The following is a 16,183-nucleotide window of genomic DNA, read 5'->3' as shown; positions in this document are numbered from 1 at the left end:
GTGTGTAGTGTGTGTGTGTGTGTGTGCGTGGTGTGTGTGTGTGTAGTGTGTGTGTGTGTGTGTGCGTAGTGTGTGTCTGTGTGTGTGTGTGTCATTATGTGTCTCTGTGTCTGTCTGCCCTTCTCCCCCCCCCCCTCTCTCTCTCTCATCCGTCTCCCGTTCTATCGCTCGCTCTCTCTCTCTCTTCCTCCCCTCCTCAACATCCACCACCGTGTACATTTGACCAACCCAACCGCATATACGCTCCAACCCAGCGAGTGTGTGGCAACGGAAAGAGAGCAGCATCGTCTACTGTTTGGGACAGGTGACGTACACACGCACACATGATAAGAAACGGTCCGTACATACCCACAAAGCTTGAGAAACAACACAAGAAGGGACAAAGGAGAGATGAAACACAGGCACGAACACCACTGCCACGGCCACCACAATCACTGCGAGGTCAGACACACACACACACACACACACACACACACACACACACACACACACACACACACACACACACACACACACACACACACAAATTCCCAAAGCAACCCCGGCAGCGTGAACTAGTGGTGCGGCGTCAGGAGCGGGTCTTCGTCCAGATATGGCATGCGAGAGTTGCGGTCCTCAAACGTGCCGCCACGACCCAACACCATCAGATCATCCGCACGCGCCAGACAAAGCTCATACGCATCGTTGCCCGCAAAGTCACGATACGCACTGAAGGTCATGAGACAGCTCACCACGTGGTCCCAGTACGTCAAACACGAGAACAGGTGGATGGGCGTGTCGCTCGCACCAACGGGCAGAGCAACCGTTTGCGATTGCAGCGTACCACGCACCCAGTCGCCACCCCACATGTTGCTGTACTCCTGCAAACTGACAGGGAAGCCCCTCGCACGGTTGAGCGCCCACGACTGCGCTGCTGATGCCGCCGTTGCTGGGCCAACACCAGCACCGCCCTTCGAGGTGGTTGTTGTCGTCGTCGTTGTCGTTGTCGTCGTGGTGGTTTTCTTCGTGGCCCCGTCCTTGCTCGTGGTGGTCTTTGTTGACGTTGTCTTCGTGCTGCCGCCACTACTGTCGCCTTTACCAGCACCGCCCTCCTCCTGTCTGCCATCGCCCTTGCCTCCCTTCGTGTCCGCAGCGCCGTCCGCGCCCGGTGGCAGCGGCACCTCCTCCGCGTGCACGTCCTCAAACGCATCCACAACCGCTGCCTTGATCTTCTCCGACAGGTCCTCGGCAGTGTCCGCCTTTGCGCCCTTGCAGATGACAAGGGCGAGCGCAGCGCGGTGGTCTTCAACAGAGAGGTTGCCCAGGTCATCGAAGCGCACAAACACGCGCACCAGCCGCTCAGAGGAGACAGATGGCAGCACAGACACGCACGGCACCTTGCCCAGCCACAGCAGCAGCAGCGCGCGGAACTCGGTCACAATTGGGCGCAGCGAGAGCTTGTTGGTGGGGCCAACGCCGAGCGTGCTGCCGTTGAAGGGCAGCGCAGTCGTGTTGATCACGTGCGGGTATGTCACAATGTTGTCAATGAGCGTGGCAACCCAGTGCCGCGACACCGTGCCCTCCACGCACAGCTTGGCAACAAAGTGGAACCAGCTCGCCAGGTTGCACGACAGGATAAAAGAGGACGGCGCCGTGCAGTTGAGGAGAATGTGCAGCAGGAAGTTGGTGGTGGTCTGCTGGGAGAAGAATGGATGCACGCCGGGAAGCCGCAGCGCCTCCACAGCTTTGCCAACCGTCTCCGCCAGCTCTGCTGCACTCGCTTGGTCAAACGCAGCCGGCAGCGGCGGCGTCGACATGTCTGCAGTGGTGGGCGCTGATGATGATGCTGATGCTGATGATGATGATGTTGATGGGGCGGTGGTGGCGCTGTCCTTCTTTGCGCCATCTGACTGCTTCTTCGCCTTCTTCTTCCCCTTTTCATTCACACGAGGATCATCGACATCACCACCAGCAACACCAGCACCGTCATCACCAGTCACCCCTGTAGATGCCCCGTTTTGCTTCCCCTTCTTTCCCTTCTTCTTTGACTTTGCACCACCACTCCCATCACCACCACCGCTACCATTTTCGCTGCTGCCATCTGCACCCCCATTCCCACCAGCCTTCTTCTTATTTCCGTTGGAAGCCACCCCGTTCTCCTTCACCTTGTCCTTCCCTTTACCGCTCTCATCACCACTACCACCACCACCGCCGTCACTGTTTCCCTTTGCCTTTGCGCCACCACTCTTGTCCTTGACGCCCTGCCCCTTATCCTTCTGCTGCTGCTGCTGCTGCTGCTGCTTTGCCTTGCGGCTGTCTGCGGCCAGTGCAGATGTGACAGCATTGCGCCCGGCACTCGCCCCCGTGCGGTCAAACACACGCAGCGTCTCCTTGATGGCGTCGGGCCAGTCGCTCAGCTGGTTCCACTGGCGCCGGCGGTCAGTGGGGATGAACACGTGCGGCGCCTGCACCTGCGTCGTGACGAGGCGCACATTGAACAGCTTCTGCAACACAACATCGAGGTGGTTGTCGTCCACGCACAGAAACCCCTGCAGCATCTGCCGCACGCTGCTGAAGAAGGCCACGCTGTTGAGGTCCGCCACGCAGAACACCCCGCCAAGCGCGCTGTTGCGCACAAGCGGCTCAAACGTGCTGAGAATCTCCAGGTAGTCTGACGAGGAGAGCACACTCGACATCACCACGCGGTCAATGCGCTGCACCTTGTGCGGGTCGTTGGACACCGGGTTGCGAAAGTGCGTCACGGGGTCATCCACAACAAACTTGAGCTGCACGCGCTTGGTGGCCAGGCAGCGCTGCGTACGCACGGAGAGAAACCGCCAAAAGTGATACAGGTCCTCGCACAGCGTGACCGGGTGGCCGCCGGCGCCAATGTGGTTAAGGAGGGGCCCCGTTGCACTCATGCAGCTCTCATAGTAGTCGTACTTGAGAGGATCAACCGTCGTCAGCTGCTCCGCAACGCGCCAGGGACTCTTGTACCCGCCAAGCAGCGCTGGGATACACGTGCAGAGGGAGGGTAGGGTCAAGGCAGAAGGAGAGAGGAGAGGGAAGGGTGATTCGGATGGTTGAGTTGTGGAGGAAGAGCAATGAATTGTGCGTGTGCGTGTGCGTGCATGCGTGCGTGTGTGTGTGTGTGTTTGTTTGTTTGTTTGTTGTGTGTGTGTGTGTGTGTGTGTGTGTGCGTGTGTGTGTGTGTGTGGTGTGTGTGTGTGTGTGTGTGTGTGTGTGTGTGTGTGTGTGTGGTGACGAGCAAGGATGTTGGAGTAGAAGAGGGAAGTGGGCAAAATGCGAGGATAGCACGTAACAGGGGTACATGTGTGCAATGCAGAATGGGCGCTCACCAAGGGAAGCGTTCATGGGATCCATCATCGTAGGGTTCACATCGTACGCATCTGTGGGGACGGGCGACATGAGTGAGTGGTGGTAAAGGTCGGCGCAGTCAATGTGCAGGCAATGCGGCCGGTACAGGCAGTGCAGTAAATAGCAAGCGAGGGAAGCAAGAAGGACACAGCTTTGTGCACAATTCCAGCTATGTCTGGCATCAAGTCACGCCTCACGCCCTTGTGTGTTCAAGGGGCCACCCCCACCATTACAAGCAGCACCACAGAAAGGAGCAGCGGTATACAATCATCATCACCATCACCACCACCACATCATCCTTCCATCCATGCGTGGCCCCACCTCCGCCGGAGAAGACTTGGTCGCGGATGCTGTTGGGGATGGACAGCTTCTTGCTGCGATCAAACTGCTCCTTGTCGTCGTACGTGTGTCGCAGCGGCCAGCACAGCGGCTCAATCACCTCTGTCCGGTCCTCCATCTAGCACACAGAGGCAAATCAGCATGGTCAGTGGTGGTTACGTGTGTGTGTGTCTGTCTGTCTGTGTGTGTGTGTGTGTGTGTGTGTGTGTGTGTGTGTGTGGCTGTGCTTGCATACTCCAGACAAGGGTTTACACAAGACAATGGAGAGGAGGCAGGCATCAACCGCTTCAACACAGCCATCCACCACCTACCCCCTTCCCCGAAATGATGCGAGCACTTACCCGCGACATGAGGTGCTCAATGTACGTCGTCGGATCCATCCCCTGAAACAAATGGCAGGGAGGACAATGGCGAAACCGTCATGAGCTGCACGTGAAAGAGCAAGCGGGAACAAAATATGCATCGGTGGTACATATCACGGCCGCATATCACACGCCGACGCACAGACACATACGCCACGCACACACACACATACACAAGTACGCACAAGCACACACAAGCACACACACACAAGTACGCACAAGCACGCACACACATACACACATACACACATACACACGCGCGCACCTCTGGCACGACGCCCTTCTGTTTGTGGCGGCTGAAGAATAAGCGCAGCCACTCGTCCGCCTCCGAAATCTCACGCAGCTCGTCCATCACAGCTGGCGGCACGAGCGCGTATGCGTATGAATGTGTGTATGTGTGTGTGCGTGAGTGAGAGAGCGTGTGTGTGTGTGTGTGTGTGTGTGTGTGTGTGTGTGTGTGTGTGTGTGTGTGCGTGAGAGAGAGTGTGTGTGTATGAATGTGTGTGTGTGGGCGCGCGGGTCGAGTTTGTAAACAAGTACGGTTAACGAATGGCCACGTAAGATTGTTGGCAACAAGCTGTTCAACCCGCCCGTACGGAAGCAAACCTCCCCCCCCCCCAAACATCGCTCGTTCACACGACCATCGTCACACGACAACGTCACACACCTTTGCGTTTGCGCATGTGCATCTCCTGGTTCTTGAGCGGGTGGCCGAGCTTGCGGCGGTCGAGGACGTCGCCAATCTGCCGGTCCAGCACCTCCTCGGGGAACCGGTCCCGCAGTGCCCACGTGTTCATCACACGCTAGTCGTGGTGGTGGCAGAAGGAAGGTGAGAACGTGCGGGTGCTCGAGCGAGAATGGAAGACAGGGGCATGCACATATGAACAACCACGCAAGGCACATACACGTAATGCACGCGCACGTGCGTAACGCATGCGAATACACACCTGGACCTTCTTCCAGCACTTTGGTTGAATGTCGACCCATGAGAGGAGGTCGGTGCGCGTGCGGTTGCGCGACACGGCAGTCTTCAGGCTCTCGCTCAAGCTGCAGGCAAACTTCTTGGGCAGCTTGTACCCAAAAAAGAGGTGGGACAGATAGGTGGCCTCCACAAGCGTCTCGCTCGACATGCACGCCGTCGTCTCGTTCCGCGCCAGGGACAGCTCGTCTGCAGCACAGGGGATCGTGAGGGCATGGGGTGTATGTGTGAGGACAAGAGAAAAGGGAAACAAGAGCAAAGCCGACGCACGCATGCACACACATACACACACACACACACACACACACACACACACACACACACACACACACACAAGGCCAATGCGTGTGTTTCAAGACAACGCAAAACCATCTGCACCGGTGACTTTCCTCCCGTGCACAACACCCATTGCGCCGCCGCCGCCACCGCCATCACCACCACCATCAATATAATAGATGCGCGCAACATGCACTCACTCTTCATGACGAGGCGCTTGCAGAATGCGAGGATGCTGTCGAAGATGAGCATGGTGCGGGCGATGACTGCCGGGTTCTGGTCGCAGACAATCAGCTCCAAGGCCGTGTCGCCCGCCACTTGCATGTCGCACACCTTGGACAGCAGCATGTCAAAGTGCGACAGCGTGGCGAAGATGTGCCGCGGGTCCCCGGCGCCGGCCAGCACAACCCGGATGGGATCCTGGCGCGATGACGGAATTGTGGTCATGAGTCGTGGTGGTGGTGGTGGTGGTGGTGGTGGCGGTGGTGGTGTGAGAGGGCAGGTGTAGAGAGGGGTGGTGTGAGGGGTATCGTGATGTGTGTATGCGCGCATTCGTGTGCGGTCATGAGCGTTGCGTGCACTCATGTGCATGTCTTTGCGTGCAGGTGTATGTGAGTCAGTGGCACCTTGTTATCTGCACGCTGCTTGATGTACTCCGCATCGGACGCCTTGTCAGTCACTTTGTCTGTACACCGCAGTCCAATTGCACCATGAAACACAATGTCAGCGTTGTCGACGGTCGACAAGCACGTGCACAAGCGTTCGATAGATTCTCACTTCCCGCAATGCAAGTCCCTCAACAACCACCCCAGCTGCCACAGACACCACCACGATCGCCGTCACCATCGCCACCATCGCCACCGCGGTGCAGTTGTACCTGGCATTGGTTCGAGGACGGACATTGGGGTGTCGTCGGTGAAGATCTGATACGGCTCGTACGGCTGGATTGTCGCCCGCCGCCGCCGCAAAGTCCGCTGCACCTGAGGGCCGAAGTAAACCGTGGCCATCATCGTGGTGGTGGTGGCGATGGTGGTGGTGGCGGTGACATGTGAGCGGCGGTACATACAGGTGTGTGTGTGAGTGTGTGTGTGTGTGTGTGTGTGTGTGTGTGTGTGTGTGTGTGTGTGTGTGTGTGTGTGTGTCACATGGGTCCAACAACAGCATGAATGGTGCTTCTCTTCAAGCAGCACGGACGCGAACCTTTGCTGGAGCGACGGCGACGACCTTGTCGTGCTCTGGGATTGGATCGCGCGCCGAACGCACAGACTGAACCAGACAGTCGCAGGATCACACACACATGTGTACACATGCACAGATGTACACACGTGTACATGTGACAACAGCAACACTATGAACAAATGCGAATGCTACCAAGACACGCACATAAACACGAGGCAAACGAGGCAACCCCCCCCCCTTCCAGCGCACACGCATGCAGGAACATGCGCAACCAAATACACGCCCACACATTTGCCCACATGCTCCCCATGCAGGCCACGCACCCGCATGCGCAGATAGTGATCAGCAGCAGCCATGAACCGCTGCGTCTCCGCCGTCTGGCCCTCCGTGTCCCGCAAGAGCGCTGACGATGGTGATGGTGGCGGTGATCATGAGGCACGTGACACATGGAAGACGAGGCTTGTCGATGAAGAAAACTTGGGGTTCAGTGGCAATATGCAAGTTTAGCATTGAGTATCAGGGCAGTGTGCACTTACAGCGGCACTCTGCCAGTTGATCGGTAAAATACAGGCACTTTGCCATGCGGTGGGTGACCTATCAAAGTGCGTTCACGTTGCAAACACCAACAACAGCAAAAGCAGATGAATGGTGGTAGACCAACGTATGTAGATGACGCAACGTTCTTTGCATGACCCTGATGTTTGACTTGTGTTATGCCTAGACCCGCGGACACCCCACACAACACACAGACATACACACCCACACAACACGCGCGCGCACAACACACAGACAACACAGACAACACACACAGACAACACACCTTTGCAGTGAGCTTGTCGCCTGGCTGCATCATGTCGAGAGCCGTCTTGCAGTCTGCGGCTGCACCTGCATATTGACCTGTCTCATAAAAGGCTGCGGCACGGTTGGCGAAGAATGATGGGTTTGTGTGGTCCAGGCGGATGGCCTAACGGGTGATAGAGCATGTGATGCAGACGCATGTGTGAGCTCGACAAGGCACTTTGGTCTTGCTGTTGTTATTCACCTGGTACACGCACACACGCACACACACGCACACGCACGCACACTTGCTCAAGCAAGCCTGTTTGCATTCCCGCCCCCACCCCCCCCCCCCACGCACACACACACAACCACTCAATGGCGAACCATGGAATAGTAGAGGATGGCATTCTTGAAGTTGCGCTTCTTGTAGAACTCATTGCCCCGCTCCTTGAACTGTTTGATAAGCATGGAGGAAAAGCGCATGAGTAACTGGTGCTAGAACACACACACACACACGCACACACACACACAACACGCACACACATACACACACACACACCACGCACACACATACACACACACACACCACGCACGTACTTTGAGCGCCTCTGGCTTGAACTTGGGCGATGTTGTTGACGATGAGGACGACATGGTGCAGGGTGCTGTTGCACACACAACGGTTGGCTGTCACCCGCGTGGATGTGGCGAGGAACCAAACGGCAAAACGTATCTCCTGCTCGACACTTGGTCTGCTGTGGCCTGACAGAGCGCAGCACAGCACAGATCACCCCCCTTTGTTGACGGACTCGACTGGCACGGCGATCCTGCTGCGCCAAGTGCTTGGGTTTGCTCCGTTCAGCTGCTTCGTCGTTGCTGTTGCTGTTTGCCTCTCACTTCGTTTGCCTCGCACACGGAACACACAAAAGCGCACGGCCAAAGGCAAAATTGCCTTTAAAGCCAAGGCAATTCTGACAGAGCAAAAAGAAGAGAGGAGAAAGAAGGAAAGTGCATGATGGACGAGGCAAAGGTGCTGGCTGAGCTGGAGCGGCTGGGGCTGGACGATGAGACGACGGCATCGTACGTCGTGTCCATGCTGGAAGTGGACGAAGAGCAAGACGAGAGTGAGGAGCAGGAAGCAGTGGAGGGCCTAAAGGAGTTCCTGGAGGACGCAGCCGAGGATGAAGCGCTGGTGGACAGCGTGACTCAGGCCATTGTGCAAATGTGGAAGGATGCCAAGCAACAGGCTTCCACTGTGCCCGCAACACTGGCAGACAAAGAGCCAGCCAAACCAACCCTGGCAGGCAAGTGCATTGCCAAGCTTTGTGCGTGTGTGTGTGTGTGTGTGTGTGTGTGTTTCTGTGTGACCTGCCTGTTTACGTGCTGAATGACCACGTGCTTGTTCACGCGCTGCATAGCCACCTGCCTGTTCACGTGTTCACACCTGCACGCAACGCGCCACACAGAGATTGCCGCGCAGCACTCCGCCAAGTTGAAGGAAGAAGAGAAGCGCGTCAGGGAAGCAGAAGCACGCGCAGTCGTCTCGGACGATGTTCGCAAGGCGGTACTCAAGGCATGCGGTGAGGAGCCGGTCGATGCTTGGGTTGTGTGTGCTGCGCTGTGCTGTACTGTGCTGCGCTGTGCTGTGTTACTTTGTCTTGTCTTGTCTTCTCTTCTCTTCTCTTGTGTGGAAATCGTCCTGCTTGCGCTCGTTGAACATGGTGATTTTGTTCACACGTGTTTGTATCGCAGGGGACCTGGGCGAAGATGATGACGAGGATGAGGAGGGGGAAGATGGTGACAACAAGAGCGAAGGACACCCGCGAACGAGACCCGTCAGCGAAAAGAAGATCCGCAAGCAGCGAAAGCAGGCCAACGCCAACGACCTCGCAGGTCTGCATGTGTGTGAAAGGATGTGGTGCGTGGCATTGATCCCCGTTGTCTGTACTTGCGGTGCCCTAGTCCTCACGCGTGAGGCGAATGCATTGCATTTTCCCGTGTGCGTTGCAGTCAACTTTGTCAACACAAACCGCAGTGCGGTGGCGGCAGTGGAGCAGCAGAAGCGAGAAGCGCACCAGGCAGAATCAAAGGCCCGCGTGAGTTTTGTTTGTGTGTCTGCATGTGTGTGCGTGTGTGTGTGTGTCTGTGTCTGTGTCTGTGTTTGTTTGTTTGTGTGTGTCTGCATGTGTGTGTCTGTTTTGTGTGTGTGTGTGTGTGTGTGTGTGTGTCTGCATGTGTGTGTGTGTGTCTGTTTTGTGTGTGCGTGTGTCTGCATGTGTGTGTGTCTGTTTTGTGTGTGTGTGTGTGTGTGTGTGTGTGTGTGTGTGTGTGGTGCACACAGGAGTTGTTGGCACCTGATGTGCCCCTTCCAATCCTTTTTTGAACTCACAACCTCATACACGCACACCCGTGCGTACACCCATCCATCCATCCCAGACTGCGCGCAACAAGGCTGCTTTGGCGGCAGATAAGCAGCGAAAAGAAAAGGCAAAGGAGGAGAGGAGGAAAAAGACACAGAAGCAAGAGCGCAGGCGTTGATAGATGGTGGTGACATCAGCAGCAGCGCAACACACGACTGCACCAATGTGCGGGGAGGGACGAGAGAGGGTGGAAATGGTCGAGAAGTTGAATTGTCTGTTTGTCTGTGAGCTCGCACTTTGTGCCCTTCCCAATTTGTACTGAGAAAAGAAACTATGTTGGGTGGTTCACATGCTGTGCTGCTTGTCTGTTTGTTCCGAAGCATGGTGTATGTACCATAAACGAATTCAAGCCAGCCAGTGATCCTACATTGCTGCTGTGAGGAAGCAGAGGTTGTACTTGCTTATGACGAAGCAATAGCAGAGAATAGGTGAACATGACTGTTGTGCACATGGCAATTATGGGCTCGCAGCCCCATGGTACTTGTGACGCTTCAAAGTGTCATTCAGCGCTGACGATAAAACCTGCATGGCCCATGGTCTTATGGTGTATCACTAAGTCGAATACTACGTTGTACACAAAGGTAAAGAAGAAAAGAAAATGTAAAAGTGGTCATGTCACAAAGTAATGTTTGCAAACAACCATGATGCAAGCAAGCAAGCAATCAACCAAATAAACAAACACGAACACAACCAATCACACATCCACACACACACACACACACACACAAACAAGGCGCCCCAAAAGACACTATTGCAGGCGCCTGACGGCTGCGGCGACATCGCGGGCGAGCACGTGCTTGGCTGCGCGGTCCTCTGGGTCCAAGCGGTGGAATTGGCGCGAAAACACCGCCTCCATCGTCGCCCTGACACTGCCGTCCGGCGCCGTGGGTGTCCCTGTTTCCGGGCAGCGCGAGGGGAAGTCAAAATCGCCAAACGGCAAGATGGCCCGTCCGCGGCCAGGCACATCAACACCCTCTGCCAGGCCAACAGGAAAGATGGACATGCGCCCTTTGCTTGCAAGCATCACGGCCATCTCATACTCCAGCAGCACGTTGTCGACGGGCGAGGTCGGCGTCACGTTGTGCAAGCCATTGCACGGGCCCGTCTCACAGAGCGAGCGGTGGGACATGAGCGGGAGGAAGAGGCGCGAGCGGCGCAGGGCATCTTGGAACGTCTGCTGCCAGTCGTGTGACGGCAAGATGGAGTCTGCATCCAGGAACACCCGGAGCTGCGCGTGCTGCAGCTGGTCTGCAACGCCCTCGGCAGCCACACGGTCGCACTCTTTGCGATAACTGATAAACACGTCATACTCGTACTCGGGCCACTCCTCCCCATTCTCATCCTTCTCCTTCTCCTTCTCTTGTTTGTCTTGCTTCCCTTCCTCTCCACTGCTGCCGCCGCTGCTGCTTCCCTCTGCCTGTGCTTCCTCGTGAGCGGCCTGCGTGCGCGCGTTGCCGTCACTGCCACCATCTGCAAGGTGATCGCTGTTGCCACTTTTATCTCCTTCCTCCTCCCCCTCCTCGCTGCTTCCTCGCGGCTTGGGCAGCCATGCCCGGTCCACCGTGCTCAGCGACGGCACAGGCGTGTCTTCCGTATGGGACTGCACCTGTGTGATCTTGGCGCCCAGCCACGCGGGCGTGGCAACCGGGCGCGCGTCATACAGCTCACGGGACTTCTTCAAGGGGTCAAGCAGGTGGACTGGCGACGGGCGGGTGCCGGCCTTGCCAAGACATGAGTGGATTGCGGTCTGCAGCAGGTCCTCGTTTGCTGCGTCCCGCCTGGCCAGGTCCGTGGTTGGCTCCTCCACCTGCGGCAGCTCAAACGCGCTCACGCGCCGCTTGTACTCTTCCAGCGTCGTACAGCCAGACCCATCGTAGTGGTACGCCTTTCGCTGGTGCAACAGCTCAAACAGCACCACGCCCAGGCTGAACACGTCAATGGCCTTCGTCCACCCTTCCGTGCTGAACACCTCCGGGGCGGCGTAGCCAGGGGTGGACACGACGTCCGTGAACTTGGTGTCTGCCCTCTCCTCGGCGCGCGCGCAGCCAAAGTCTGCCAGCTTGACGTGAAAGTTTGCGTTGACGAGAAAGTTTGGCGTGTTGATGTCGGCGTGGATGATGGAGGGCGTGCGGGAGTGCAGGTAGTGCACGGCGCTGATGGCTGCTCGCATGCAGTGCAGGGCCTGCGCGGCGGTGAGCGGGCAGCAGGGGTCAAACAGGAAGCTGTGCAGCGACATGTCCATCGCCTCCATCAGGTAGAAAGGCACAAGCGGCAGCTCCTGCTTCAGGTCACGAATGGTGTCTGTGCTCTCGTGCTCCTCAAGCGCGGTGATGGGCATCTGGCCGTGGCCCAGGAACGCCACAACGTTTTCGTGGTTGATCCTGACCTGGCGCAGAAGGTTGATTTCCGCAGTGAAGGCATCCACCATGCCCACGTCAAGGACAATGTTGCGCAAGTGCAGACACTTGAAGGCGGCCACGGATGCGGTGATATGCTCACACGACACCTTTGCCACCTGCACGCGGCCGTGTTGTCCACGCGGCTTGTCCAGGAACTCGTGCGTAAGCGAGACTTCCTCAAACGAAACCGCTTTCATGGCATGGTTAATCTTGGAGAACCATTTGTCGCGGGCATCCATCGAGCTTGCGCTCATGAAGTAGGTGCGGCTGGGCGTGTGCAGGTTGAAGAGGGGCTTGGTGAGGTCGGGGACCTCCACCTCAAAGATGTCGGTGAGGGGGATGGTGCCGCGTGGCTTCTCGCCTTGCCATTCCGTCTTGGTGTATGTGAGTTGTGTGTCGCTCAGGACGAGCCAGCGGCGCTGCCACATGTGTGGAAAGTTGCCTTGCTTCTTCTCAATCCAGTCGCACATGGTATCAGCGACGCCCCGGCGCACGCGTCGTCGGGCCTTGACGGACGGTTTGGCTTTGAACTCGAGGACGAGTGGGTCCTTCTTCTTCATAATCGTCGGTCCCATGCGGGCCTTGATGTCTGCAGCGACCGTCATGAAGGCCTCCTCCACGTTAATGTTGTTTTTTGCACTAACCTCAAGAAAAGGCATGCCAACATTGTCTGCGAACTCCTTGGCAGTGGCATGGTCCACTTGCTTCTTTGCTTCCAGATCGATTTTGTTGCCGAGGAGAAGCCTGTTGACGTTCTCGTGAGCGTAGCGGTCAATTTCTTGGAGCCAGTAGTTGACATTGTCGAAAGAATCCTTGTCGGTGACGTCATAGCAGACAATGATCCCGTGCGCGCTTCGATAGTACGATGATGTGATAGTCCGAAACCGGGATTCATCACCATCCATGTCCCATATCTGGAGCTTGATGACTTTGCCATCCAATTCCACTGTGTGGTTCTTAAAGTCGACCCCACCTCCGGACGATGTGAAGTGGCACTGAGTAAACGTATCCTCTGCGAAGCGAAGCAGTAAGCACGACTTCCCAGCCCCGCTCTTGCCAACAAGCAAGAGTTTGAACAAGTAGTCGTACTCAGGGTTCATGTTGGCTGGCTGTTATGGTCGTAGTACTCGTAGTAGGCTGGAGTAGAGTGGGGTGGTCTGGTGCTGTGGTGGTCGGCTTCGAGCCTTCGGTGAGCTGAGGAGCTGGTCTATGAAGGCGAATAGGCGAATGGAACTGCTGATTTGAAAGTAAGAAAGTACTTGACTTCACTAACTGGCCACCGTGCCTGTCGTGTCGGGTGCCGTCGCTTCTCTTGCGCTTGCTTGCGCTTGCTTGCTTGGTGGTCGTGGTGAGTGCTTGTGCAGGAGTGCGAGCGCAGAGGCAGTGTCCTGAGTGTCTTTGCGCCTTCGAAGTTCGCGTCGCGGTGTCGCTGTGCTGCTCCTTTTGATATCTGCACTGGTGCTGATTTGGCGCGTGTGAGATGTGAGACTGATTCAAGTCTTTTATGATGTACTATTTGTATGCTGTGCGTGCCCATGGTATGTCCTATTTATATCCCATTTGGTTGCTCGACCTCCCTTCATTTCCTTCGCTTTTCGTGTTTCGAGTCCACGTCCTCATTCGTTGGCTGACGACGACTTTGGGGTGCGTGCCTTGTCATTGTGTGTGATGTGAGTGTTTGTCTTGCTTGCTTGCTTGCTTGCTGTGACGTTGCTCTGTGCCTGAGTGTGCATCGAACACGGACAGCGGGAACACCACATGTGTGTCGTGTATGTGTGTGTCTGGGTTTCCTTCGCTTTCCTCTGCTGTTGCTTCGTGTGTGCGTGCTTTGTTGCATTGTTTGCCACCCCCCATCATTGCGCGGAGACACAGAAGCACGGGTTGTGTCGCTTCCCTCTCTCTCTCTCTTTGTCGTTGTGCACGCGTGGACATTTCGCGTTGTCGTGACACCGCCTTCTTTCCCTTCGCTTCTTCTTCTTCTATCTATCAGCGTGGTTGTCGAGTTTGTTCTCGCTGTGTGTGCCAACTCACGACTCGCTTCTCCTCTGTGCCACACACACACGCACACACGCACAGCTTTCCCTCCCCATATTTCAGACACAGCGGAAACAGCGGTACGTGCATCTGTGTGTGTGTGTGTTGTGTGTGTGTGTATACCTTGAGTGTGTATCTGCATCCATGTTTGCTTCTTCGATGATTCTCTCAAAACCCTCCCTCCACATCAACACTGTGTCGCATATCCCACGTCTTCATCTCCCACGTCTTCCTCTCTCATTTCACGTCCCTCCTCCACACGCTCACCTGACGTTTCGTGATGGACTTGATTCGCATGTTTGGCTCATCTGCGGACTCTGCTGCGCCCGCGCTCGCTGCTGGCTTGGACAACTACCACGACAGCGTCATGTTTTTGGTGGACTGGTTCTGGGGGCTGCTGTCCTCGCTTGGCCTGGCCAACAAGAGCGGCAAGCTCGTGTTCCTTGGCCTTGACGCCGCAGGCAAAACCACCCTCCTCAACATGCTCAGGGACGGTCGCGTGCAAGCAGCACCGCCCACCCTCTATCCAAGTAAGTGCATCTGCGTGTGTGCGTGTGTGTTTGTGTGTTTGCGTGCGTGAGCGTACGTGACTGCGCTTGTGTGTGCGCAGCTGTGCATGTGTGCATGTGTGCATGTGCGTGGTTGTGCATGTGTGCATGTGCGCGTCTATTCTTGTGTGTGTGTGTGTGTGTGTGTGTACGAATCCCATGTACGTGCATCACCGCTCTGTCTTCCAGGTATCCCCCTTCTCATGCACCCCACCATCACCACTTTTGTTGTGTTTGCGTGACCATTGCTTGTTGCGCACAGCTGCGGAGGAGCTCTCCATTGCAGGCATCACATTCACAACACACGATCTTGGTGGTCACAAGCAAGGTGGGCACACCCAACAGCACTGCCTTCACACCAAATGCTCCTGCTGTTGTTGTACGCCGCCCGTGTGTGCGTGCGTGCGTCCGTCCGTGCGTGCGTGCTTGCACTCAAGGCCTCACCTCCATCCTTCAAGTTCAAGTGCTCTTCTGCGCCATCACACAAGCTCACCTTCCAACACACACACACAATACACAACACGCCATATTACATACAACCAGCGCGCCGCGTGTGGAAGACGTACTTTCCTGCTGTGAATGCGATTGTGTTTATGGTGGATGCGTCGGACCGCGACCGCTTCAAGGAATCAAAGGCAGAACTCGACGTGCGTACGCTGCCGCATGTCACAATGCACACACGGAAAACGCGTTTGCTCTGCGCAAGAACACACACACACTCTCGCTCACTCACTCACACACACACACACACACACACACACACTCACTCACTCACACACACACTCACTCACTCACTCACTCACTCACTCACTCACTCACTCACTCACTCACTCACTCACTCACTCACTCACTCACTCACTCACTCACTCACTCACTCACTCACTCACTCACTCACTCACTCACTCACACCCCCTTCCCAAATATATTTGTGCAGGCGCTGCTGGGGGACGAGGCCATCTCGAACATCCCAATTGTTGTGCTCGGCAACAAGATTGACATCCCCGGCGCCGCCGGCGAGGAGGAGTTGCGGGCTGCGCTTGGTCTCATTGGCCAGACGACGGGCAAGGGCACGGTGCCCAAGTCCAGCCTGGCCAGTCGCCCGCTCGAGCTGTTCATGTGCACTGTCATCAAGAAGCAGGGCTATGGCGACGCCTTCCGCTGGCTCTCGCAGTACCTTTAAACGCACCCGCAACCCGCAGCAACCCCTTCCCCGATGCAATGTGGCGAGGGATTGACTGATCAAGGCAGATTGGAGTGGCGTGTATGACGTGTGTGCGTGTGTGTGTGTTGTGCAGTTTGAGCGTGTGCTTGGCTTGCACACTCGCCTTCCCGCACACGTGACTACTGCGCCGTCTTCATCCTGTACCACATAGGCAGGCCACATCATGTGTGACAACCCAGCGTGCAGTGGTGCTTTGGTGTCAGACAAGGAGTGACACGTTGTGTGTGTGTGTGTGTGTGTGTGTGTGTGTGTGTGTGTGTGTGCGTCGGCCGCGCAGACGATTATATCTCG

General features: G+C 56.4%; 4 protein-coding genes across 4 annotated transcripts; 2 read left to right on the top strand and 2 right to left on the bottom strand.

Moving 5' to 3' along the window:
* Window positions 1-554: 554 nt before the first annotated feature.
* On the bottom strand, window positions 555-8,253 carry PTSG_08658 (uncharacterized protein; the record flags this gene model as incomplete). Its single annotated transcript, XM_004990391.1, has 16 exons — window positions 7,870-8,253; window positions 7,657-7,725; window positions 7,313-7,456; window positions 7,029-7,086; window positions 6,816-6,895; window positions 6,514-6,579; window positions 6,191-6,293; window positions 5,940-5,998; window positions 5,514-5,733; window positions 5,006-5,226; window positions 4,726-4,861; window positions 4,324-4,415; window positions 4,038-4,079; window positions 3,679-3,814; window positions 3,339-3,389; window positions 555-2,989 (listed from the first exon to the last, which is right to left on the bottom strand). The coding sequence occupies exons 1-16, from the start codon at window positions 7,921-7,923 to the stop codon at window positions 555-557; spliced, it is 3,966 nt and encodes a 1,321-aa protein (XP_004990448.1). The 5' UTR covers window positions 7,924-8,253.
* PTSG_08657 (uncharacterized protein) lies at window positions 8,176-10,043 on the top strand. Its single transcript, XM_004990390.1, has 5 exons — window positions 8,176-8,573; window positions 8,736-8,849; window positions 9,022-9,162; window positions 9,280-9,365; window positions 9,706-10,043. Exons 1-5 carry the CDS (start codon window positions 8,282-8,284, stop codon window positions 9,805-9,807), a joined length of 735 nt encoding a protein of 244 aa, XP_004990447.1. The 5' UTR covers window positions 8,176-8,281; the 3' UTR covers window positions 9,808-10,043.
* A 351-nt stretch (window positions 10,044-10,394) lies between these two features.
* On the bottom strand, window positions 10,395-13,568 carry PTSG_08656 (TKL/DICTY4 protein kinase). The gene has a single exon (XM_004990389.1). The coding sequence runs from the start codon at window positions 13,186-13,188 to the stop codon at window positions 10,438-10,440; it is 2,751 nt and encodes a 916-aa protein (XP_004990446.1). The 5' UTR covers window positions 13,189-13,568; the 3' UTR covers window positions 10,395-10,437.
* Window positions 13,569-13,635: 67 nt separating this feature from the next.
* Window positions 13,636-16,158, top strand: PTSG_08655 (sar1). The gene is made up of 6 exons (XM_004990388.1): window positions 13,636-13,732; window positions 14,165-14,202; window positions 14,486-14,652; window positions 14,933-14,998; window positions 15,214-15,317; window positions 15,605-16,158. The coding sequence occupies exons 3-6, from the start codon at window positions 14,490-14,492 to the stop codon at window positions 15,848-15,850; spliced, it is 579 nt and encodes a 192-aa protein (XP_004990445.1). The 5' UTR covers window positions 13,636-13,732; window positions 14,165-14,202; window positions 14,486-14,489; the 3' UTR covers window positions 15,851-16,158.
* The last annotated feature ends 25 nt before the right edge of the window (window positions 16,159-16,183 follow it).

Source organism: Salpingoeca rosetta (genome assembly GCF_000188695.1).
Source record: "Salpingoeca rosetta unplaced genomic scaffold supercont1.24, whole genome shotgun sequence".
Taxonomy (NCBI): Eukaryota; class Choanoflagellata; order Craspedida; family Salpingoecidae; genus Salpingoeca; species Salpingoeca rosetta.
Note: the sequence above shows the minus strand (reverse complement) of the source record. Positions and strands in the feature narration are given on the sequence as shown.

Bases quoted from the DNA above. Each gene is read 5' to 3' on its own strand.
- PTSG_08657 (XM_004990390.1), top strand. From the start codon at position 8,282: ATGATGGACGAGGCAAAGGTGCTGGCTGAGCTGGAGCGGCTGGGGCTG. The intron at 9,163-9,279 runs GTCTGCATGTGT...TGTGCGTTGCAG, and splicing joins CAACGCCAACGACCTCGCAG to TCAACTTTGTCAACACAAAC. The intron at 9,366-9,705 runs GTGAGTTTTGTT...CATCCATCCCAG, and splicing joins AGGCAGAATCAAAGGCCCGC to ACTGCGCGCAACAAGGCTGC.
- PTSG_08656 (XM_004990389.1), bottom strand. From the start codon at position 13,188: ATGAACCCTGAGTACGACTACTTGTTCAAACTCTTGCTTGTTGGCAAG.
- PTSG_08655 (XM_004990388.1), top strand. From the start codon at position 14,490: ATGTTTTTGGTGGACTGGTTCTGGGGGCTGCTGTCCTCGCTTGGCCTG. The intron at 14,999-15,213 runs GTGGGCACACCC...ACATACAACCAG, and splicing joins TCTTGGTGGTCACAAGCAAG to CGCGCCGCGTGTGGAAGACG. The intron at 15,318-15,604 runs GTGCGTACGCTG...ATATTTGTGCAG, and splicing joins AATCAAAGGCAGAACTCGAC to GCGCTGCTGGGGGACGAGGC.